The sequence below is a fragment of the Myotis yumanensis genome, unplaced genomic scaffold, assembly GCF_028538775.1.
Source record: "Myotis yumanensis isolate MYYU_CA2020_CCGP unplaced genomic scaffold, mMyoYum1.0.hap1 SCAF_2, whole genome shotgun sequence".
Classification (NCBI taxonomy): domain Eukaryota; kingdom Metazoa; phylum Chordata; class Mammalia; order Chiroptera; family Vespertilionidae; genus Myotis; species Myotis yumanensis.
In genome coordinates this window covers 55,870,787-55,896,171 of record NW_027223753.1, presented here as the reverse complement: position 1 = coordinate 55,896,171, position 25,385 = coordinate 55,870,787, and the positions used below count along the sequence as shown (strand labels likewise).

Here is a 25,385-nt window from a genome sequence, read left to right as displayed (position 1 = left end):
GATAGGAATCCTTGCTTGCGAAAGTGCTAGTCTAGTGTGCACTTCCCCGCTTTCAATATGCCTCCAGTCTCTTCTGTACCACCAATTGGCTACAAAGACTTGAAGGTCCAGAGATTACAGGATTGAAATGATTTTAAGCCCTTTAAATCTAAAAACTCTTTAAATACCATTTTCTCTGCAGCCACGGAGAATTTGAAAATCAGCTTGGCCTTTTTCTAGCTCCAGGTCTCAGAATTAGTGTTTTCAAAAGTATAAATGCTCTTCTGCAATTCTACAAAGAGCTGTCCCCAACCAGTTGACCCCCAGGAAATAAAACCAGCTACTTCTCTAGCTGGCCACTGCTTATCAGAGTTAATAAATGGAAAGATGTGTATGTTATGCCACAAACCACCAGGAAAACAGGTAATTGCTTCCTCAACTCCACATGAAGCCAGTGAATCAGAAGGGCCAGCAGACTTTAGACGTGTGTCAGTAACCATCTAACAATGAGAACAGAGAAAATGTCAGGGCCCCAGAGAAGCTCAGTGGGGCAGCAAAAGCCAGTTCAGTGACTGTAAAGCATCTTGCTCCTAAAGAAAACCTGTTACCATGGATACCCTCGAATCCCAGATAACCCTCTGAGGTCTTACCTCTTGTGTCCTCACATTTATGTATCCATAGTGCGTTCGAAGGGGCCGCCTGTATGTGTAGGAGAATGGTATCCATTTTGTACCAGGTTGTCCAAAGCAGTTCAGCAGCAATGGGAAATTCACTTCATTTACAAGGCGCACAATCAGCAGGAAGAGAAACGCTGCTATGAAGCTCACTGCAATCACAGACTTTCTCTACAAAACATTTTAAAAAGAGAGAGAGAGAGAAGAAAGAATGAATGACTTTCAACCAAAAGCAGTTACAGAGGTTCCTTTATTACTCTCCCTTTCTCCTTCACAGATATCAAAGGATGCTGTCATTTAGGATATTTTTATCTGGAAACAGAAAATAATTATTTGGTGACTAGGTTGCCTTAGTGTGCTAAGCCTCTGAGAGTAAGCAAAGCAGTTTTCTTGGGTTATCTTTCCATTCCATTCCTACCCTTTCTTACCTGTCTATCTTCCTTGACAACACTTATTCAATTTTCAAATCCAAAAGAGACATTCCCAACCATGGGAAGCCCTTGTTAACTGCTCAGTTTCCTCCTCACCATCATCTCTTCATCCCCAACATATTTACCCTACTCGAAGTAAGAAGTCCTGCAACTCCCATACTTTGAAGGCACTTTTATTGCATACTTTTCATTGTACAATTATTTATGTGACTTTCCCTCCATGTAATTGTGAGTTCCTGGAGAAATGGGATATACTATGTCATACTGATCTCTGTTTCCAAGTACCTTACATACTATACTAATAGACACCCAACAAACGCTTGAGTGAGTGAATGAATGAATGAATGGGTAAGTTTTTTGCATTCTTACAGACAAAGTCCCACTATCAATCATTATCCTGTGTCTTTATCTAGCACCCTCTACGCAAACGAAACTTTAACCTGTGCTATAAGATATGCACAAGTAAGACATGAAAAGCTAACAATAGGGCAGGAACAAATGCGTGCAAGCAGCATACGAATATCCCCCGAAATGTGCTGCTACGGAACAAGAGCATGAGCAACTGCATCTGATTGGGGAAAGCAGAGATGTATTGGAACCTGAGCTTACTAAAATATCCTCCAGGGCTTTTTAGGAGGAAGGAACAGAGCGAAGAGGCAAGGAAACATGGGATTATTCCTAACCACATGCCACTTTGTTTTACTGGGGCACAGAGAACTGGAAAATGCTGGAAACACAAGTGATAACTCTAGGGACTGCCTTGGATACCAAGCTGAGAAATTCACTGAATTTGCTAGGTGATAGTAAACCGAAGGAGGCTTCTGTTTAATTTCTTAAGGTGACTGCTTTAAGTTACTATCAAACCTCAGTATTTAAGATGCTTTGAGCAGGAAGAGACTAAAAGTTGGAGCTACTTAGGAGGTTATTCCAATTGGCTAGGATAGAGGTAATGAGGGATGGAAAACTAGAGCAGTGGCAGGGGGAATAAAAAGGTGGGAAAAGACATAAGAAACTCAATGTAGGTAAAAGGCAGAGAACTTGGTTACTGGTTGGATAGAATTGGCAGACAGAAAATTCAGAGATGCCCAATATTTTGAGTCTCAGTAACTGTAATAATACTGGTTATTTCAGGGGAGACCAGCGTGGGTAGAGCCAGAACTGATACAATAAGAAGACAGAGCTCTGGGCTTCCTAAGTCCTGGCGTTCAAAGCCTGGTTGGTGATCTGGATGGAACTGTCAAGGAGTCAGGCTAAGGTCAAGGTTGGAACTCTGTTTTCAAATCCAGGGCAAAGACACACAAACTGTTCCTCCATGAAGTTGGGTTTGGACCCTGATTCTTCTTCAAACTTAAGGGAAACCAAATATCGTTCTGGGAATGACTAAATATGTTTGAGGTTGTTGCTGTGGTTCTAGATTACCACTTCTTGGTGTAATCAGTTTCTTTTTGCTCTTTACAGAATGTCCCAAAAGGAGAAAAGAAATCCAAAGCTAGCCCCTTATCGTCTCTGGGCCCATAGTCACAGTGTCTCTCTGGCCAGAAGATAAGCCCCCACAAATCAGAGACACCCAAAGGGAATTTTTGCTCTTACTCAGCCGCTGTAATTTGTAAAAATTCCATCCCTCTGTCTAACCAGCCTAATTTTTCTATTGTTTGAAATTCCCTTGAGTTCTGCCTCTTCAAAACCCCTTATCTCACCACTAACTACCACAGCCTTACCCCATTTAACCTTCTAATCATGAAAACCCATGTTAATTTGCGCCTCTGTGGAAGCATTATGTCCACAACATTGCACTGTGTCAAGGTAACAGCTTAAATGAGGTGATGGATCTTACAAGTTAAAGGGACATAGACCAGAACAGATGGCTAAATAAAAGCAAAGAGGCCAGTCACCCATTAAGTAAACAGGTAAGAACTTTTTCACCACCATCTGGTAGCTTGTTGCAAACAGCAGCTTGCTCTGAAGGAGACCCAGATGGGATTTGTGCTTTTGTCTAGTCCAGAGCCCAGCATGGCTCTGATTCTCTTGGTTGTCACACTGCATTGTATGGCTGGGGGTCTGTGGACAAAGGTGTGGACAGTCTTTCTGAATTATCTGTGTATAATAACACGTACATGAGAAGAAAACAAACCATTTTGAGAGAAACTACAATATGGAATGAAATCATAGTTGTAAAAGCTTGCTCCCTAGTAATACATGTCTGCTTCCCATGTCCTATAAAAGGGAACTAAATGATAAGCACAGAGAAGATGCGGCAAGCAAATGGAGAGTGGAAGCCAGACACCATCTCCCCTTGACCTGAAGTCATATTCTGCAGTGGGTAGAGGTGTTCCTTTCATAGCTCAGGCTTCCAGCTCAATATCTTTTGTGTTGTCTGGACCTGATTCTTTACTTCTCTTCATGCTTCCACATTCCTGTTTAATATAAAAGCATTCCCATGGTGCTGATATAAAACCTCCCTGAAATTTCACTAGAAAAGGTGTGACTTGGCAAGAACAACAGGACTTAACATGAATGTGTGTTATTATAGTAGTCACTCTGCGAGGTCATGACCTTGAGCTTCAGGAATTAAAACAAAACCAGACGAGACTATTTGAAGTCTACACATACCAGAATGTAGTGAGAGAGAGTGTGTGTGTGTGTGTGTGTGTGTGTGTGTGCGCCTGTGTGTGTTGGGGAAGTAACAAAACACTGATATGCATGATTTATACGAATGTATTCACTCCTTCAAGTCACAATTGATCATTAAGTTCATATACTGTATAAACTTGGTGAGGTGCAGAAAAACAGAAATAAGCCCAAAAAGACAGACCATGCTTACAAAGAGTCACAACCTAGTGCAGCTGGCAAGTCAACAGAAAAGTATAATACCACATATTCAGGAGGTGACGGAGTTATGCTGAGGGTGCTGTGCAACCCAGAAGAAGTGGGGTTCGGTAGTGCAGAACAAATCAGGAAATGCTTACCTGGAAAGGTGGTATTTAAATGGAGTCCTAAAGAATGAGAAGGGATTAGACAAGTGAAGATGGAAGGGCATTCCAGGCAGAGGGAACAGCATAGGCTAAGGCACAGAATTTTGAAAGGCCTTAATTTGGTCAGAAACCTGCAAGTCATTTGATAATAAGAGTATGTAGATTTTATGTGGTAGGAGGTAATACTAGGTAAGTAAACAGGATTCAATCATAAAACAAACAATAGACAAATACATTAACTCAGATAAAATTATCTTTCTTATCTATGTTACTTTAGGATAATAAAAGGATGAATGTATAAAAGTACCATGTTTTAGAATTCTTCACTTTCCAACCATATGCAAATATGTCAATCAGTTCATTTTATTAGAAACTGCTATGTAACATACCACAGTGCCCTGCTTCCAATTGTTTGACTTAAGTTTATTCACTCAGAGGCTTGTTTCTAGTCTACCAACAATCAGTAAATTAGAAGATGCTACCTATTTATACATGTGTTCTATGTCTAACAATTTGTTTATGGAAGTGATCACTGCTGCCTGTATTGAAGTAATCAAAGAATCCCCTAGATTCAACAACCAACAATCAGATAAGGATAAGCAAGAAAAAACAGTAAGGACTTGTCAAGCTTATAATGTAGAAGACAGCTCAACAAACTTTTGTACTACAAAAAAACTGACATAAACTTCATAAGCTGGTCCCCTAACATCAGAAGCATGAACATTCAATGACACTATATGTAGAAAATGCAGAGTATAGTTTTGGACCCATAGTGAGCACTCAAAAACCAAACATCCTATATAATAAAAGGCTAATATACAAATAGACCAAATGGCAGAACAACCGAACAACCAAACAACTGGTCGCTATGACATGCGCTGACCACCAGGGGGCACACGTGTGAACCATGGTGGGCATCGGCCACAGCAGGATGGTGGAGCAGGTAAGTGGGGCTGCCAGACCAAGGCGGGGCACCAATCACTGTCATCAGGGCACCAATCACTGTCATCAGGGCAAGTCCCTAGTGGTTACTGAAAATTCTTTGCTCCCATGTGCTGCGGTCTTGCCCAGCACTTATACCTGTTGTCAGCGCCGGCCCTGCTCCTACCCACTGCTGTCACCAGAGCTGCCACTCACACCCACTGCCGGCACCTGGCTCCGGCCCTGATCACTTGGTTCCAACAGCAGGTGCGAGCGGCAGCTGCGAGCCCTGATAGCCCCTCAGGACTTCTCCACCTCTCCCTGCTCCTGATGGGTGATCGGGGCTAGCAGCCACCTCTGGCACCCACTGCTGATGACAGCCCCACTTGCACCCACTGACGGCACTGGCCCCGCTCGCACCTGCAGCTGGCATCCAGCGCTGGTCCCGATCACTCCGCACTGTCAGTGGGTGCTAGTGGGGCTTGTGCCATCAGCGTGTGGTAGCAGCAGCGGGAGCAGGGCTGCTGGCAGACAGGGGACTGGGGGCTGTGGCATGAGGGGCTGGACGGGGGCGTGGAGGATGGGCCGAGACCTGCCCCTGTGCCCACCACAGCTTCATGGCCCACAGTTTCTTTCAAGGTGCATGAATTCGTGCACTGGGCCTCTAGTTATTATTATAATATGACTACAAATGATCAGAGCTTTGGTGGACAGAACAAATTTGTCCAGCCTATGTAAATGCATGACAATTACTTAGAGATATCTTTTTCTCAAATATTCCAAGCAGCTACAAAACCTTGAACTATTCAGTGCAACTTATCCACACAAGCTCTAAGAGAGTGTTCCTGTGCCCAAACAGAACTGATGAATTGCTTTAGGGAAAGCTTTCTCCTTCTGTTCTTCATTTTGGGCAAGTCTGACGGGGCCTTTAACAGCTGAGACATTTAGAGTTTAGTCCCCTCTGTGCTGCAAAAATATGCGTCAAAAATGTGGCATTCTAGTTACTTGCTCTTTAGAGTTGGAATATCATTTATCAGACTTATAGCAGAAATACCTATTTCAAAATAAAACCCACAGAGAATTCATGATTTAGAAAGAAAACAATTGCAGGAATGTGGACCTAGCAAATTTGGAAGCTATATTTATATCTGTATATTTTTAGTTTTTTTCTATCACAGAGCTAGTCTTTAACCACAATGTCTTTAACTATTAATTTAGTCAGTTGCTATTTTGTTTTGTTTCTTTTTCATACATAATAAACAACACTATAAAGGTATATTTCTTTATTGAAATGACTGAAGTAGTTTCTTACTGGGATAAAATAATGCACACTTTTATCCATATGCTTTCATTTACCCAATAATAAATATAAAAGAAAATGTCAATTGTATTATTTTTATGAGTGTTTAATCACCTCACACATTGATGAGCCCCTACCCATTACCTATTTGTGACCTTATCAAATACAAATTATTCCCCCATGTAAAAAGTTGTGTAATCAATGTAATTCTGCCTTATGCCACTGGTTAAGCTTCAAGTCTGGTTCTCCATAAATGCAATAAAGCTACTTTCCATTTGTACAGAATAAAGCAGCAAAGCTCAGATTATATAAATGAAGTCTTTATTTGTTTTGTTTTAGCTATTGAATCAACAAACTGTGTATGGATCCTGCTTATTAAACTATACTGAACCATGGGGAAACTCTCACTCATTTGTTGGGAGATAAGAAAAGGAGGATAATAAAAGGTAGACAGTCCTAGATTGGCGGAGTTCATTCAAGATCTTGTCAAGGCCAGCCTTAAGCAGCATAGCTGGTGATAGAACTATTGAGGTCATCAAGAAGCGAATAGTGAATGTCTAACAATGTCAACATGGGAGGATAAGCAGCATTTCAGAATCCAGGAAGCAGGAAAAGAAATAGATTTTGAGGCCCTAACTGGTTTTGTTCAGTGGATAGAGCATCAACTGGCCTGCGGACTGAAGGGTCCCGGGTTCAATTCTGGTCAAGGGCACATGGCTGGGTTGTGGGCTTGATCCTCAGTAGGGAATATGTAAGAGGTAGCCAATCAATGATTCTCTCTCATCATTGATGTTTCTATCTCTCTCGACGTCTCCCTTCCTCTCTGAAATCAATACAAAATTATTTTTAAAAAAGAAATGGATTTTGAGAGCAGACTTTAAAGAAGGCAGGCAAAATGGAGCTGGAGAGGCAAGAAAGGGATCTGATATGGAAAGTCTTACATATCTTGCCATAGAGTCTGGCATGATCTACAGGATCAGACTTGATTTTGGAAAGCTCACCCTGGAAGTGGTGTATCAATGGATAGAGGGGGTGGTGGAAAGACCATGGGGGGTGGGGGGGGGGGGATGACAAGAGCAACAATGACCACTTCATCAAATATCATTAGTGGACATTAAATGATCAATATGAAAAGTACAATCATTACTTTCAGAGATTAGCCTTTCTTCTCCAAGTAGGGGCACTAGGAATAAAGTCTTGATAGAGTGTGTACATGTAAATGATCATCATAGTCTTGACAGAAAATATTTCAGTGTTATCAGTTGGAGAAATACTTCTGTAATTCCCATTTTCCAGACACCCATCCCCAAAAAAAGAGAGATATAGAAAGATTGAGTGACTTTCCCAAGGTCATAGAGCAAGGACACAGTAAAGACAGGTATTGAACTCAGATATTCTGACTCTGGAGCCTGTGTTCTAGTGACTGAATTAACTAAGTTGTTAATTGTTATTCATACCAATGGAATTGCTCTTATAAAACTGCTTCATAAATTTTAAAACTGATACTAGCCCTGAAGTAGATTTTGTAATACTTTTTGTCAATAAACAAAATACTTAATTCATAGGGAAAATTAAGAGGCTGATCTGAAGCATGGTAATTATATTTACTTCAAAATCAGTAATTTGTGGGCAAATTTAATTCATTTTCCCTAAATCTGGCTCTATTCCCAGTACCAAAAAGACAACTACTGGGGACCATTGGTTAGCACTCAGGGAAAATAATGCAATTATTTTTCCACTTCTGCTAGAAAACATTAAGAGCCTTTGTCAATCAATAGTGTGGTATCTTATTGCAGGCAGTTCGTAAGAACCAATGTAATAGAACAGATATGTCTTCCATTCTCAGCCCCACAATTCCACGATCCTTTTATTCAATAAGGATGCAGCTAAACAACAAAATATTGATCATTTTTTGTTTTAAAAAAAAGAAGAAAAAGGTTAAAAATAGTAGAACACCATCAATATGTTGGCCCATGTTAAGAATTTGGAGCCCACATCAACATTTCACTTTCAGTCTTGGGTATAATCCAGTAAGAATTTACACACTCAACAAACAAAAAACAGAGGAAATAGAGTTCTCATGGGCTAAACTGTCATAAATTATTCCATGCAAAAAGCTAGGCCTAGGGAAAAATTACCAGTGCCAAAATTCCCTCAGGGATATTTTTCCCCAACAGAGACTTCCTATAGCTGCAAACACTATAGAGAAGTTCAAGTAAACACAAGCATTATGAGTTTGTCAGATGATATGATAAGAAATCCCACTGAACGCTCTAACACCTATTTGAAAAGCATAATGAAAAATGTTTTTAATATACCTGCACATTTTTCTTATTTCATTTGAGGAGGGGATTTAGGTTTTTCTGGCCAGATTTGACTTTTAAACCACTACAATATCAAATGAGACAATCATGGCTACATTCACTGAGTTTGTTTCATTTTGTAAAATTATATAAAAGCAGTTCTATCTCATTTTGCCACTACACCTTTACCAAATTACTTCAGCATATGTCCTTTCCCATAGCAAAAAGAAATCAAAGCTCTTCAGAAACCCAAGATAAAGTTAAAGCTTAATACTGCATATCTGGTATGAAGAGTCCAGAAAGCAGACTCTCAGTATGGCTGTACAAACAGACAGAGAAAAATGTAATCCAAATGGTTGGTTCTCATGAGGAGACTATTAGAGATGGGGGTAGATGGCCCTGCAATTATTTTTTTTTTTCATTAGATGTTTGTACTACAAGAAGGAATATGTTGCAGTCCCATGCTGTCCTCTCTCTGTGCCCCTAGCATTCCGTTGAGGAAAGAGAGGTACTAACTAACCAGGGACAACGAAAGTACTGAGGCAATCAGAGCAGGTGCTTTTGTTGTATTCTCAACCACTTCACCTTCATGGCCTTATTTGATTTCTGCAAACATCTGCTGGTATCTTTCACTATTAAAGAAGTAAGTTTGTCTCCTATATTCCAAATAGTGGCCCAGTGCACAAATTCGTGCACATTGAAAGGAAATTAATTAGAAGAAATATTTTACTATCACTATTCACCCTTTCTTTACAATAACCATCAACCAAATTCATGATCGACAATGACAGATCGAAACACACACGTGTGATTGGCACCAGAGAGAGCTTTATATATATTGTGCATGCAAGAGTCAACTTAGCTTTTTATAGAAAAAAAATGTGCTTAATTAGACTTGCTTTCTGATTTAGCTACTTTTTCCAGCCCAGTAAAGCACCCCAACTTCTCTTTCAGGTAATTCTCAGCAACACAGCAGTAAATATCAACACAAAGCAGATTATTATTGTAGATCACACAGAGAGAACAAAGGGTAAAATATTTAACTGCAGCAGTGTTTGACTATATTCTGTGCAGTGAGCAAACCTGAAGTCATTTTCAAGGTCACCATTTCTTACTTCTTTTCAGTCGGGTCAAGTTTCTAAGCTTTCTAAATCTCTGTTTTCTGGCTAATCAAAAGAAAATAGGATTCCACCAAGTCTCCTACCTACTCCAGGACTTCTGTGAGGATCAAATGAGATGAAGCACAGGAAAACACTTCACAGACATTTGGTTAAAGTGTGAAATGTTTCCACCTGGCTATAAAGCAAGTCGTGTTCCTGTGAAGAAACTCCAAGGAGGCTAGTTGCAAGGGAGAGGAAGCCAGGCATTACTACATGACATCATTACCCGGTGCCCACAGCCACCATTTCCGGGCTGGGCTGGGCTGTGGGCCACACTTTGCACCATCAGATCTCAGCAGCATAGGCTGCGATTTGGTGGGATGTCGCTCCCGGACAGTGGCGGGGCCTATGTCCCACTTGGGGGAAGCCGAGTATTGCTGTGTGGGCCCCAGGTCCGTGGTGCCGTTTCTCTGTAAATGGCCAGTGTGCATCACAACAGCTCCTGCATTGAGCATCTGCCCCCTGGTGGTCAGTGTTCGTCATAGCGACCAGTCGGACAGTCGAACACTTAGCATATTAGCCTTATATATATAGATTCTTACTTTGGAGGTGTTTGAGACATTGAAGTGGAGCATAAGGGCAAAATGCTGGTCGTCTTAGAGCAGGGGTGGGCAAACTTTTTGACTCGAGGGCCACAATGGGTTCTTAAACTGGACCGGAGGGCCGGAACAAAAGCATGGATGGAGTGTTTCTGTGAACTAATATAAATTCAAAGTAAACATCATTACATAAAAGGGTACGGTCTTTTTTTTTTTTTTTAGTTTTATTCATTTCAAATGGGCCGTATCCGGCCCTTCTCAGAGGTCATTAGGACCATGATAAGAATAACCACAATGAGGACAATGGTGATGACACCAACTGGGACCTCTTATTTTTCTGTGAACCCACCTGACCTTCATTACACAGCATTTTTCTTTTTAAGTGCATTCAGATCTATCACCTCACATAATTTTCCATATAAGGAGAAAGGGAAGACTTTTTCCTTGAGTCTCATCTTTCATCTCTCTTTTCATGCCCTCCACACTTCAGACTGGACTTCTCACCATTCTCCAAAGCCCAGCCTTTGTCCAGGCTGCTCCTCACTGGTGTCCTGCTGTTTTTGACCATCCCCATCTGTACAAGTTCAAATATGACTCAGCTCAAATAATGTTTCCTCCCTAAAGTCTTCTCTTCCTCCCTGGCTTCCTGTTCATGGAGAAGAAGGTGAAGTGGGTCAGGGTGGGTGAAGGAGGAAAGGAGTAAGGAAGACAGGGGGAGGGAGGAAAAGATTACCCTATAATTTTATCTTTAAATTTTTCTTAAGTACGTGAACAGAGTCTGAGAATTCTCCCTCTCAACACAGTGTCTTGAATTTAGTCAGTAAATACTGGTAGAAGACATGAGAAAAATAAAGAAGAGAAAGAAAAAGGGATAGAGGAATCAAAACTTATTCTCTTCTAAATACACACAATAAATTATCCCCCAAAATTCAGATTAGGATCATTAGAAAAAATACATTTTTCATTAAGGGGAAGACCTACAAATATTATTTTCTTCTTTCCTCTTAATATATCTCCATTGGAGATTTCTCTGTAGGTTTGATGTGGGTGTGGTGGCAGGTGGGGGAAGAGAAATAGGATGGGAAGACAAAGTGAAGTGAGAAGAATTTGAGTTTTGGTTGAACTGGACTTTTCACTGAGAATTGCTTTGAAGTTCCTGATAGAACATGCAGGCCTGCATGGTAGCAGACCTGCTTAGAGCAACATCCTTTATATGACACATAATGAAAAGACAAGAGTTCATATTTTTTAGAAAACCAGCTTTTGTCTGAGGAAAACACTTGAGGCAAGAATCCTGCATCAGGGAATGAAAAGTGGGTAACAAAAGGATACTCTGTTCTTCTAACAAGGACAATGGCCCATTTTCTGAGCTGTGTGCTCAGCAAGTATCAGGTACTATAACCAGTACCTTCCAGGAATGACAACAGATTGCCACCAGCAGCCTGTCTGGAAACCCAGAGTGGTCGAGCTACACTGAATGAGTTAATACATGCGAACGTGGGCACAGGTTCCTGCTTAACTTCTTTGTGCCTCTGTTTTCTTACCTGAAATTGGGGCAGCAATAGTACCAATCTAATATGACTGTTAGAGGCTCACATGAGTTACTACTTATAAAGAGCCTTAAAACACTGCCTGGCAAAGGGAAAGTGCCCTGTAAATGGTAAATTTATTGTTACAGTATTTCATCAAATCTAAGATATATCAATTGTTAGTCACCCCATTACTCTAAATATGATAAGAATAACAGGATGGGGAGTCTAATAAGAAACCTCTGCAAAAAGCTAAGACACCAAAATGGTATTCCCCTAAAGTTAGAATATTATAGAAATAAAGCTTGTATTCAGAAAGAAAGGCACAGCAAGAAGAGAGAACAGGAAAATAAACTCTCCTGAGAATTTGAACCACATGCAGGTACTCAAGCAGGTTTTTGATATAAGTTCACACTACCAGTGCGATTTAAGAAAAACTCAGTAAATAATTCAATTCGAAGTGGTCTCAGGGTGGAAATGTCCCCAGGTGATTTGTAAAAAAAAACCCACACAAATCCTATCTGGGAGAATTTCCCTTTATTGCAGGTTAATAGCAACTGCAAAGTGGTATTGCGTATGAGACACACCTCAATCTCAGAAATGAGAAAAAAAATGGGAAAACATTTGAAAATCAATAAAATATGGTGGTGTTTTCACCATAGCACTAATCCTTGTTGTGGTTGTCATCATCATCATCATCATCATCATCCTAGGGAGCAAAGAGAATCGGGCCTCAACTATTTTAAATATCTTCCCTCACCCTTTACCCTAAAGAAAGCATAACCACAAGTCCATAAAGAAAAGATGACAAGGAGTCCTGGAGTTGCCTAGGACATTGGATTCACTAACATAAAAATCTGGAAATTTATCTTCTGGTTGAGACTATACAAATAAAACAAAACACAAAAAAACCTTCTCTTTTAAACACGTTTAGACAGCCTTGTATACATATGCATCTGAACCCCATTCCCAGGCCAGATATCAACTGTGGCACCTCCCAGCCTCTCTCTAAGGAATAGACACTGCTCTCTTGTAGATCAAAGTTGAGCCGTGGCAGAGGAACGCTTCCATAGTAAAGGGTCTTTTGCTGAACACAAGCAGAGGTTTGCCAGAGCACAGGTCCCATGGTGGTAATAAATAGTATTGTGCCAAGAACACTTGAATTTCTAAGTAAGACCATTTTCCTATCAATTCTGGATTTAATATTGCATTGACAGTAATTTGAATTGCTCCTGCAGCATAAAGCATACTAGCTTATTACTTAGAGTCTCTGTGCTGGAATAGCAAAGGCAGAAAGATCTCCACCGTTAAGCAGAAGCCTAGAAATGCATGCACTGGACTTGTCCTGGTATCAGCGAATCTTCAGTATATTTTTATCATAACCAGATGAATTAGTGCCATTTTTCTAAAACCTACTAGCCACCTCTATTTAGATGGCTACTCCAATTCAATAGTTCAAACCCAAGTTACTGACACCCCCCTCTCCAACCCAGTCTTCCTCACCAATACTGTCCTCCTGAGTAACTACCACGAAAGTTACTTGGCACCCCAACAACTGAGATCTTAGTTCTACTTAGTAGCTAGATGATCTTGAGCAACTTAAATTTTTGTCCCTGTACCTCATCTGCAAAATGATAGTCATTTTGAAAATCAAATAATGAGATGGCACCCTAGCTTAGTGCCAAGCACAGAGCAGGCTCTCAAAGGCCATTCGTTTCCTTCTTACCTCCACATAGCAGGTCCCTTCCACAAGCTATTGTTCTTTCCAGAAATGTCTTTTCCTTTCCTTTCTCTGTCAGGAAAACTGTTCCCTATTCTTCATGACCAAACCCAAACATCGCCTCTATGGTCCTGACCCACCAGGAAGAGTTCAGAACACTTAGTTCTGAAGCATACTTCACATCATGTCATAATTACTTGATTGCCAATCAACCTTCATCATTCAACCAAATTCACAGCGCTGGACACAACTATAGCACCACTTCCCTGAGTCAGGGTGCGATTTCAACACCTTTCAACTCAATGCTCCAGGCAGTAGTGGTACTAATCAGTGCAACCTGGCATATTATCCTGCTAGCACAGAACAGGTAACAGGTTGAGGCCAAAAGCTAGGTCTTAATAAATCTTACAACCCATGTGACCATGCAGAAGACTGTTACCCTCTTTAGCCCAGTGCAATGGAATGTTTTTAGGATCCTAGCTGGCTCTCAAATCTAAGACTCTGTAGTGATGACCCAAGGACCCTGACTGGCCAGAGCTGACGTCATTACAAGGCAGGCTGGCAGCACAGCTGTGTACGTGGTTCCCACTCAGGGTACAGGCCCATATCTTGTCACAGAGTTAGACATGCCTTCAGACACTCACAAATTGAGCCCAATGTCTACGAAATTGAAATAGAAATGGGGTGAGAATTTGTGATCTTTCAACTTGGTAGATAGCAGCTGCCATTTACTAAAGCCTACCTGATTGCAGCTATTTTGTACCTGCTGAGAAAAACTTTGCAGCAAAAGAGATTATTTCCTTTTTAACCCTTGTCTAAAAGGAAGAGTCCATTTTTTTTTTCTTCCGTTGTACAGAATGGGATCAAGTTCAATCTCCCTTGTGTATATGGACACTGATGGGTTAACACAGCTGGCCCAACCACTTCCACTAAGCCATGGCACTCACAATAGGAATAGCAAATGCCCACTGAGTTAGTTTGTTCAAAACCTGAAGTAAAAGCAAAGGCAGTCTGAAATTTTTCATTTGTATGCATATTTCTTAGAATAAGAAAAGAAAATTCTGTTTTTGTTTCTTACATGTGGCTGCATAAAGATGAAGATTTCTCTGAAGATTATTTGCTCATTCCATAAGCCAAATATTCAGATTTAATCAGCAAACATTATCATAAAAATATACACAAGGGTAGTTCCAGGGGAAGAAGTACCAATGAAGAGTTGTGACAAAACAAAAGCCATTTCCCCAAACTTTAGAAATACATTCAGTGGACGGGACGTAAACTTGTGCTAAATCTTAACATTTCAACTAAAAATCTGTGCTCTGGTCCCCAAGACCCAGCCTTAGTGGGCATTCTTCTGTAGAATTATGACTGAACCTTCCCTGCCTATTGTTCACTGTTGCAACGGCCGGCTTACTATCTCTTTCCCTGCTAGACTGTGAGCTCTTGAAAAATAGAAACTCTGTTTTATTCACCAATGTTTCCCCATTGGCAAAAGCAGCCAAGCCAGAAGCCTCAAGTACACAAACCTTGAAAACACATGAGGAATCTGCAAACAGTTTTGGAGCCCCAAGCGAGCACAGCACGGCTCATCTCCTTTAACTGTGCATCCATTGGCCTAGCTCAGCAACAAGGGTAAGGCCACAGACCTCCACACCCTCGTTTATTCTCAAGCACCTACCCATCAATTCATAAGATGCTGCTTAGAAAACACATAATTACTCTTCACTTTAAAAACGATATTTGCTAAATTTTCTGGGTAGTTTTCCAAAGCACGAAGTTGGCCGATAGTCTTGGCACAGTTTGACATTTTCCTGCATTTTGTTATTTTTAGACAGTATTTTGCAAACCAGACTTTGCTCCTGATTTTAACAAAGCCTTTTCTTCCAGAGCAAAATATATGAGCAGTTCAGCAAGACAGGGCAACTTTTATCTGCAAAAAAATCTGCTTTTCAGCAGGGCAGTCAAAACGAGCAAAACAGAGGCAAACACATGCAATATTTCCTAAATGTGAATTGTGATTCTTTTCTCCTGTGGGATGTGCGAGTGGCAAGATAGTTTATTCCCAGGTGGCACTGATAGCAGGTCCTGAATACTTCTAAATATATCACTTTTACTGCCTTTTATATTGAATTACTGTGAAAGAAAAAAATACTTTTGTGAGAATTCAAAATCAAAATATCCCAGGATCTTTTAGAATCCACCTCAAGACATAAAGAAAAACTTAAGAAAACAAAAAATTCTGGTCTGCTAAGGATACCAAATACCACTCCCACTGAGAGAGGGCCCCTTCTCAGAAAAGGAGACATTATCAAATATTTATGCTGACTTTCAGGGAAAAACAGTAAGTGTTCTACTTGGGGTTCAGGCACTCTGAGCTCTGTCCCTGCTGCTTTGGAACTTGCCATTAAATGGACAAAATTTGCCCCAGGGTACTTTGCCTGTTACATCAGCACAGCCCACTCGCTCCTCCTGGGACTTGGGTTAAGATGCTTCCTAATGGCATACATCACCAGAAATCTCACCTCTCCATTGTCCCTCAGTAATAAAGATTCTTGTTCAATATATATCATGTCTTGGTTTTTCAGATACATTTTTGGTAGAGTTTCTATTCTTTCCACTCAATCAAGAACTCCACAAGCAAAGGTAAGTTGTTTTAACCCCTTTAAGTTCAGGCTTGTCATTTTCTATTTAGGTGAGAGGAAGTTGTCTGTATAATAAGACCAAGTCCAAGTGGCTTTGCATGATCTGATGTCTATTCACTCAGCATATCAGCCTCCCCAGGTTCATACTTCATACCTTAGCTATTATAGGTGCCCTGTGGTTCTCGGAAAGCTCCATGCCATTTGATGGCTGCATACATTGGTATCATTCCTTCTACTCAAAATTTCAATTCAGGAAAAAAATAAAAACCAATAAAACAAAATAAAGAATCTGTCTTCATACTCTGAAAACTTCATCTTCTCTCAGAGAGTTCCCCTAGCCTTTCTATTGTCTCATCAGGAAATTAGTTAGTCCCTAGATTCTTGTGGAGTCCATAGCCAGATAGATGGATGGATGGATAGATAGATAGATAGATAGATAGACAGACTAGTAAAATAGATATAGATATAATACAAATTTTATACATAGATATACATGTTATAATTATAGTCTCATTAATTGAGCACCTACTATGTGTGTAGAATTGTGCTGGACTCTTTACACACTTTTCTTCTAATATTGACCACTGTAATCCATGTAAATACTCTTATCGCCTCTCCCCCGCATTATGCAGTTGAGGAAACTGTTAGTCAAAGGGGACAAATGAAGAGAGCAGCTAGTAAGTAGTGATGTCAAAATTCAATAAAGATGTCTAAAATGCTAGTGATCATTTCTTTATACCTCTAGAGTAGCTTATCTCATGGCCCTGTATTTATTTACTTTTATGTCTGTCTATTCCAGTAAATTATAATACCTTGAAGGAATGACTGCATCTTAGACCCCTAGTCTTGGAAACTCAATCTTTGACACATATTAGGTACTCAAGAAATGTTGGTGAAAATAAGCATTTTTACCGTGCATGTAATTGGTCAGCAGAAAAAGGAACCCAGGAGTGGTAGCAGATGGGCCTATGACCTTGCTGGGATTTCCTTTGCTCTGGGACTGTGAGGAGGGAAATATATTTTAGAAGTAAGGGATGGTCCACGTGGAGGAAAGAAATGTTTCTGTTGGGGACAGGGGAACTCGGGAGTTCCATCGCATTTCCTGCAATCTGCTCTTAGATATCTGCCTTGCCAGGAGAGCCTGCCCTCAGACCACAGGATCACATACCCTGCCTCCATCTTTCCAAGCACTGGGGTGAAAAACCACAAAGGAAAGGAAGAATATATATATGCCATATAATAAAAGCCTAATATGCTAAGTGTCTGGTTGTCTGTTCAACCAATCAAAGTGTAATATGCTAATGATATGCTAAGGCCACTCAACCGCTCACTATGACATGCACTGACCACCAGGGGGCAGACAGTCGACTGGTTGACCAGTCGCTATGATGTGCACTGACCACCAGGGGCAGATGCTCCAACCAGTAGGTTAGCTTGCTGTTGAGGTCCGGCAGATTGGGACTGAGCGAGATGGGCCGGATATGCCCTGGTGCCCTCCTGCGGTCCCTCCCTTGCTGGCCACCTCCCATGTCCCTCCCTGGCCCCGATCATGCCCTGGTGGGATCCCTCGGTTTGGCCTGCAGCCTCTCGAAATCCAGGACCCCTCGGAGGATGTCGGAGAGCCAGTTTCGGCTTGATCATGCAGGCCAGGCCAAGCGACCTCACTGGCGCACGAATTCGTGCACCGGGCTTCTAATATATCTACACTAATAAAAGAGAAACATGGTAATTAGCGTACGACCGCTACCCTTCCCATTGGCTAATTAGGGAGATATGCAAATTAATCACCAGCCAAGATGGCGGTTAACTGTCAACAAAGATGGCGGTTAATTTGCATATGTAGGCACAATGCAGGGAGGCAAAATGGAAAGCACAGAAGAAGCTCCCTGGCACTCCCAGGGGGGAGCTAAGAGCCAGGGGGCAGGGCAAAGGCGGCCCCCAGGGCCGCCTTTGCCCTGCCCCCCAGCCATGATCGGAGAATCCTGGCCTTTGCCGCACTGGCCAGTGATAGCAGGAAGTAGGGGTGGAGCCAGCAATGGGAGCTGGGCAGGGGTGGAGCCCGGGATCGCGAGGTGGCTGCAGCCACTGCCCGGAGCCCACGATCAGGGAGCGGTTGCAGCTGGGTGGGGGGGGCGGCTGCAGCTGGGGGTCCCCGCTGCCCTAAAGCCTCAGCCAGAGTCATTAGGCACGGGCAGGGGCGGAGCCCATCGGGGGGCGCTGCAGCTTGGGGGATCCTCTGCCCAGGCCTAAGCCTCCGCCAGAGGCAAAAGGCCCGGGAGGGGCGGCTGCAGCTGGGGTCCCCGCTGCCCGGGCCTAATGCCTCGGCCAGAGGCATAAGGCCCGGGCAGGGGCGGAGCCCACAATGGGGGGGGGCTGCAGCTGGGGGGGTCCCCTGCCTGAGACTAATGCCTTGGCCAGAGGCGTTAGGCTGGGCAGGGGCGGCTGCAGCTGGGGGGGTCCCCTGCCCACCATCGGGGGGCAGCTGCAGCGAGGGTCCCCTGCCCGGGCCTAATGCCTCAGCCAGAGGAGGTGTTAGGCCGGGGCAGGGGCAGCTGCAGCGAGGGTCCCCTGCCAGGGCCTTACACCTCGGCCAGAGGCATAAGGCCTGGGCAGGGGCGGAGCCCACTATCGGGGGCGGCTGCAGCTTGGGGGGTCCCCTGCCCGAGCCTAACGCCTTGGCCAGAGGAGTAAGGCCCAGGCAGGGGTGGAGCCCACGATCGCAGGCGGCTGCAACTGAGGGGGTCCCCTGCCCAGGCCTAACAGCTCGGCCAGAGGAGGTGTTAGGCCGGGGCAGGGGCAGCTACAGCTGGGGGTCCCCGCTGCCCGGGCCCAACACCTCGGCCAGAGGCGTAAGGCCCGGGCAGGGGTGGAGCCCATGATCTTGGGAGGCTGCAGCTGCGGGGATCCCCTGCCCGGGCCTAATGCCTTGGCCAGAGGCATTAGGCCTGGGCAGGAGCAGTGCCAGCGATCATGGGGAGCAGGGGCACAGTCGCTGATGGTGGGAGCTTGGGGTCCCCTTCCCAGTCCTAATGCCTTGGCCACAGGCATTAGGCCTGGGAAGGGGTGGAGCAGGAGGTCCCTTGGAGAGCTGTGGGTCCCCTGCCCAGGTCTAATGCCTGGGCGAGAGGCATTAGGGCGGAGCGGTCAATTGCAGGGAGCAGGGGCCGAGTTGACGATGGTGGGGAGCTGGGGGTCTCTTGCCCAGGCCTAATGCCTTGGCCAGAGGTGTTAGGCGTGAGCATGGGCAGAGCCAGCGATCGTGAGCAGGGGCGGCGTGGGCGATCGTAGGGAGCTGGGGGTCCCCTGCCCACCCTGATCTGGGACACCCTTCAGGGCAAACCAGCTGGCTCCCACCCGTGCACCAGGCTTCTATCCTATATAATAAAAGGGTAATGTGCACATGCAATTTTTTTCCCCAAATATATTTTATTGATTTTTTACAGAGAGGAAGGGAGAGGGATAGAGAGTTAGAAACATCGATGAGAGCGAAACTTCAATCAGCTGCCTCCTGCACACCCCCTACTGGGGATGTGTACGCAACCAGAGTACATGCCCTTGACGAGAATCGAACCTGGGACCCTTCAGTCTGCAGGCCGATGCTCTATCCACTGAGCCAAACCTGTTAGGGCGGTAATGTGCAAATTGACCCTAACAGCAGAACGACTGGGAATGACTGGTCACTATGACACACACTGACCACCAGGGGGCAGATGCTCAATGCAGGAGCTGCCCCTGGTAGTCAGTGCACTCCCACAGGGGGAGTTCTGCTCAGCCACAAGCCAGGCTGAAGGCATCACATTGGCGATGGTGGGAGCCTCTCCTGCCTCCTCAGCAGCTCTGAGGATGTTCAACTGCAGCTTCGGCCCGCTGGCAAGTGGACATCCCCCAAGGGATGTATCACTGCCAGCTTAGGCACAGTCCCCCGGGGAGCAGGCCTAAGCCAGCAGGTGGACATCCCCGGAGGGGTCCAAGACTGCGAGAGGGCACAGGCTGGGCTGAGGGACCCCTGAGTGCACAAATTTTTGTGCATGGGGCCTCTAGTATATATAATAAAATCACTTGGTGATTAAAAAAATAACTGTTCCATAAATAAAACTCCTAAAGTCACTATGAAAAAAAGAAAAGAAATGTTGGTGAGTCAATAAATTAAATGAATGCAATAATTTGTCTCTGTGGTTTTCAGGTGAGAAAATAGTTATTGTAAATGGAAATTGAAATGCTTGTATTATCTCTTGATGTTTTGTTTTAATCATTTTAAGAGGTAATATGATTTGTAGATAGAAAGACTACATTCTAACCTCAGCTCCACACTAGACAAAGTAGTTCCTATCTACAGAGTTCTAAACTATAAAATGGATATTTTAAGGGTCCCTTCCTCACAGATTTATGAAATTTAACACTGATAAAACCTATACAAAGCTTTCCTTCATAAACACCAAAATTCCATATAAATGTGGAGTGGGTCAGTTCTCTTTCTCATTAGGACTGAAATTCCACAAGGAAAGGAATGGTCTGTTTTTGTTGCCACTGCATCATCCTATCTCCTACATGTGGAACTCAACAAACATTTGTTGAATACACTTTCATGGTTCATTTTTAGTAAAATACTACAATGGACACTTTGGATTCTAAGATAAGGCATGGTCTAGAAATGGAGAGTGAAAGCAAAGAGAGAAGTGATTCTCCATATATGCAAAGCAACAGGAATTTTCAGATTGAAAACTGGAAATAGAAGGGGAAGAGTATAATAAAAGAAAAGAAGTCTAGGAAAGTAGGACCTAAGTAGGGTGACCAAAGACATTTCCTTAGAAAGAAAAGAGAACGCCTGAACTTTTACCATGTAGATATATTACAGTTCTCAATGCATATTAGTACATATAAATGTATTTTCTCTCCCTAACACACACACACACACACACTTTTACCAAGAAATTGGCTTTGATCTGCAGGTTTTATTCTTTATTTCTCTTCCCTCTAATCCCTCCTCTCTGGAGCCGATCCTAGTGAGCTAACTTTAGATGTTAAAGAAACTTGGGTTTTCTCCTAGACAAGTATACTTTACCTTTCTGAACCTCTAATCTGAGAAATGAGGATAGTAACCTACCACTTCTCATAGTAACAGGGAGTATTCAAAAATATATACATTATGTATATAGCACATAGTGAGCACTCAGCAATATCTATGCCATTCCCTACTCCCTATCCTCTCTCTATTCATCTTACACCATGAGAAACAATTGGTAACTACTGAGACTCAATTCAGCAGAAGTGGGAACGCACATAGATATACACACACACACACACACACACACACACTCACACATACACACTCAAACACCTTACTGTTTACCAAATGCATAGTACTGAAAACTCCAACATCTCCAAAGAATAATACACTTAGTAGAACATTCTGAGAGTTTTTAACAACAAAGACCCATGCTAGTAGCACCTTGAAACACAAACTCTGGGTCTCTTTAGTTTGAAAAATCTTCAAGAAGTTCTTCGATATCAAAGAACATATCTATTTTCGGTAGCTTTAAACTATAATTGTTCAGACTCCCTGGAGGGAAAAAATAAAACCTCATAACGAAAAAAAGAAAAGAAAAGAAAAGAAAGAAACATAAAACATCTCAATATAGGCTTCCAGAGGGGGAAAAAAATCTCTCCCTGGTTTGCAAGAATTCTTAACAGAGCTCTTCTTCTTCACATCATGGAGTGTGGAAGCTGCCAGGAGAAAGAACTGAGTTATAATGGGAGGAACAAGGAAAGAAACACAGAGCTCCATAACCTGATCAGTTTTGACAAGTTGAACATCTTTTCTTCCTTATCACAAATTATGGAAATTTGACTTACTTATTTTACCTTCAAAGATGTGAACAAAATGTATAAAATAAATAGAGTCTTCCCAGGATATTTCATTTTCATAGAGTAATAGACAAATGCATTAAATTGACATAAATTATATGCTTAAATATATCAACTAACAGTATGCTACCACATACCCATCACTCTGCTTCCTTTAAGTGGGTTGCACTTGACCTTCAAAGCCCTTGAAATGTAAAAAAACTTACTCTTTTCTGACATTTATGAGTGTCTTTTCTGCTTGACTGCCTTTTTACCGCCTGGAAATAATAGTGAAAGCAATGTAGACGAAACCTGCTATAAACGCTGACAAATAACAGGAAAGGCAGGCAGTTTTATTCCAGGCAGGTTAAAGCTAATCTAATCAAATCTAATTCTCTCTCTCTTTCTATAAGCCTACCACTATGTTCAATTTATTTTTTGATTAGAAGTACAATATGATAGTCCTCTGTTGGACTGCAGTTAAACAATACTGAGGCCCACACTTTCCCTACAAACAGTTATGAAACAACAGATTTTACAGGTGTTCTTAAAAACAAACACACACACTAAAACCCATTCTCAGAGTAAACTTAAGTTCTAAGAAGATTCTAAGGGAAACTATTTCTCAGTGTCTTTAACTTTGAAAATTTATAGACTGGTTCTAGTCTAACCAATAATAAAATATGCCTAAGAGAAAAGTGTTGTTTGATCCTGGGTTTTAGAGACTGAAGTAAAGGAGTTATTTGTAAATGGCAGTACAGACATCGTCTTACCTGTATTTAAACACTAAACAATGAGGACAATGAGACTTGTGGCTGAAGAATCATTAGCAATTCAGTCAGCAAGGTGCAAAGAGCTACTTCCTTTGCACTGAACAAATGTAAGTTTCCTCATCAAAAACAGTTTCCCTAGTGATCACAAGGCAAGGCAGCATGCCCCCCAAATAGCTGTGCATAAATGACCAGTTTGCCTTCATGTGAAGAGTTTTCATTGACCAATAAATCATCCTGTTTCTATTCCTTCTTAATAAAGCAAATGAGGCATGGAACAGACTGACATACCTCAATGTGGGGTTGAGGCGATGAGAAGAGATGAACCAAAGAACTCACATGCTTATATGTATGGCCCATGGACAAGGGCAATAGGGTAGTGAAGACCTGAGGGGCAGGGGGGCAGTAGGAGCTGGTTGGAGGTGGGGAAAGGAAGGGAAAATGGGAGATATCTGTAATACTATCAACAATAAAAATATATTTTAAAATGAAAAAAAGAGCAAATGCACATTGACTTACATACACATATCCCTCCTTCACACACATACACACACATGCTTACTTCTACCTATAACGTACCAGTTGTTAGACAACACTATCATTTCATGTTTTGAAGTTTTCTATTTAAAGATAGAGCAAATTTTCCCAAAGGTCTCAGAAGAAGAAAGGAAAAAAGAGCGCCACTTTGCTATATCTCCAAAATAACATGAGTATATGACCGCCACATAAAAGACAAGGAAACCTTCCATAATATTCTGGGATTTCAACAAGACGTTCAATGTTTCTTGTATTGAATTTGAGAGTAATATAAAAGTGGTAGCTGCCGAAGACAGTTCGGTGGTTTCTTATAAATATTCTTACCATGCGATCCAGCAATCATGTTCCTTGGTATTTACCCAAAGGAGTTGAGAGCTTATGTCCACACAAAACCTGCACACGGATGTTTATAGCAGCTTTACTCCTAATTACCAAAACTTGCAAGCAACCAAGATGTCCTTCAGTAGGTGAGTGGATGAATAAACTGTGGTATATCCAGACAATGAAATACTCACACTATAAAGAAATGAGCTATCAAATCATAAAACTACATAAAGGAAACTTAAATGCATATTACCAAGTGAAAGAAGCCAATCTGAAAAGGCTACATATTGTATGATTCCAACTATATGACATTCTGGGAAAAGCAAAACAATGAAGACAGTAAAAAATAGTTTTTTTCTGGAGTTAGGAGGGTGGGAGGTATAAATAGGAGAAGAATAGAAGTTTTTAGGGTATTAAAATTGCTGCATATCTTACTATAAAAGTAGATCCATGTCATTATTAATTTGTCCAAACCCATAAAATATACAACAGAGAATGAAACCTAATGTAAACTATGGGCTCTGTGTGATAATGATGTGTGAGTGTAGGTTCATCAATTGTAACAAATACACCCTTCTGGTGAGGGATGTCAATTAGTGAGGGAGAATATGCATGTGTGGGGCCAGGGAGTTCATGGGAAATCTCTATTCCTTCACCTCAATTTTGCTCTAAATTTAAAACTGTTCTTAAAAATATGTGTATTCATTTTTTTATCTTAATTTTTTTTCCATTTCATTTTTAATTGCTTTCCGGTGCACAGCCCAACAGCCAGTCATGCATTCCACACAGTGCTCCCCCCGAAACCTCCAGCACCCCAACCAGCCACACCAAATTATGGCAACACCACTGACCACATTTCCTATGCCTTACTTACACCCCATGACTATTGTGTAATTATCAATGTATACTTCATAATCCATTCCCCTCTTTCACCCAGCATCCCAGCACCCCTCCGCTCTGTGCCTATGAGTCTTTTCAATTTTGTTTATTTTGTTCATTAGATTCCACATACAAGTGAAATCATATGGTATTTGTCTCTCTCTGACTAATTCATTTCAATTAGCATAATACCCTCTAGGCTCATCCATGTTGTCACAAAATGGCAACATTTCATTCTTTTCTATGACGGAGTAGTATTCCATTATGTACATGTACCACCACTTTTTTATCCACTTGTCTATTGATGGGCACTTGGGTTGCTTTCATATCTTGGCTATTGTAATTAACACTGCAATGAATATAGGTGTGCACATATTATTTTGAATTAGTATCCTGGGTTCCTTCAGATAAATCCCTAGAAGTGGAGTCACTGGGTCATAAGGCAGATCCATTTTTAAGTTGCAAGGAAACTCCATACTGTTTTCCATAGTGGCTGCACCAATCTGCATTCCCAGCAACAGTGCACGAGGGTTCCCTTTTCTCTACATTCTGGTCAACACTTGTTTATTTACTGATGGTAGCCATTCTGATAGGTGTGAGGTGATATCCCATTGTGCTCTTAAATGGCATTTCTCTGACAATGGGTAACTTTGAGCATCTTTTCATATGTCTATTGGCCTTCTGAATGTCCTCCTTGGAGAAATGTCTATTCAGATCCTCTGCCCATTTTTAAATTGAATTTTTTTTTTTGGTGTTTAATATGAGTTCTTTACAAATTTTGGATATTAACCTTTTATCAGAGGTATCATTGGTTTCCTTTGCTGAGCAAAAACTTTTCAGTTTGATGTAGTCCCACTTGTC

At 42.0% G+C, this 25,385-nt stretch overlaps 1 protein-coding gene across 2 annotated transcripts in view; it reads right to left on the bottom strand.

The window, feature by feature from the left end:
- Positions 1-25,385, bottom strand: part of ST6GALNAC3 (ST6 N-acetylgalactosaminide alpha-2,6-sialyltransferase 3) — a 510,150-nt gene that overhangs the window by 294,591 nt on the left and 190,174 nt on the right. For both annotated transcript variants that reach the window (XM_070403386.1, XM_070403387.1), the window contains exon 2: positions 630-824. In XM_070403386.1, coding sequence (XP_070259487.1) covers positions 630-824 — 195 coding nt within the window. The remainder of the gene's footprint in view (positions 1-629; positions 825-25,385) is intronic.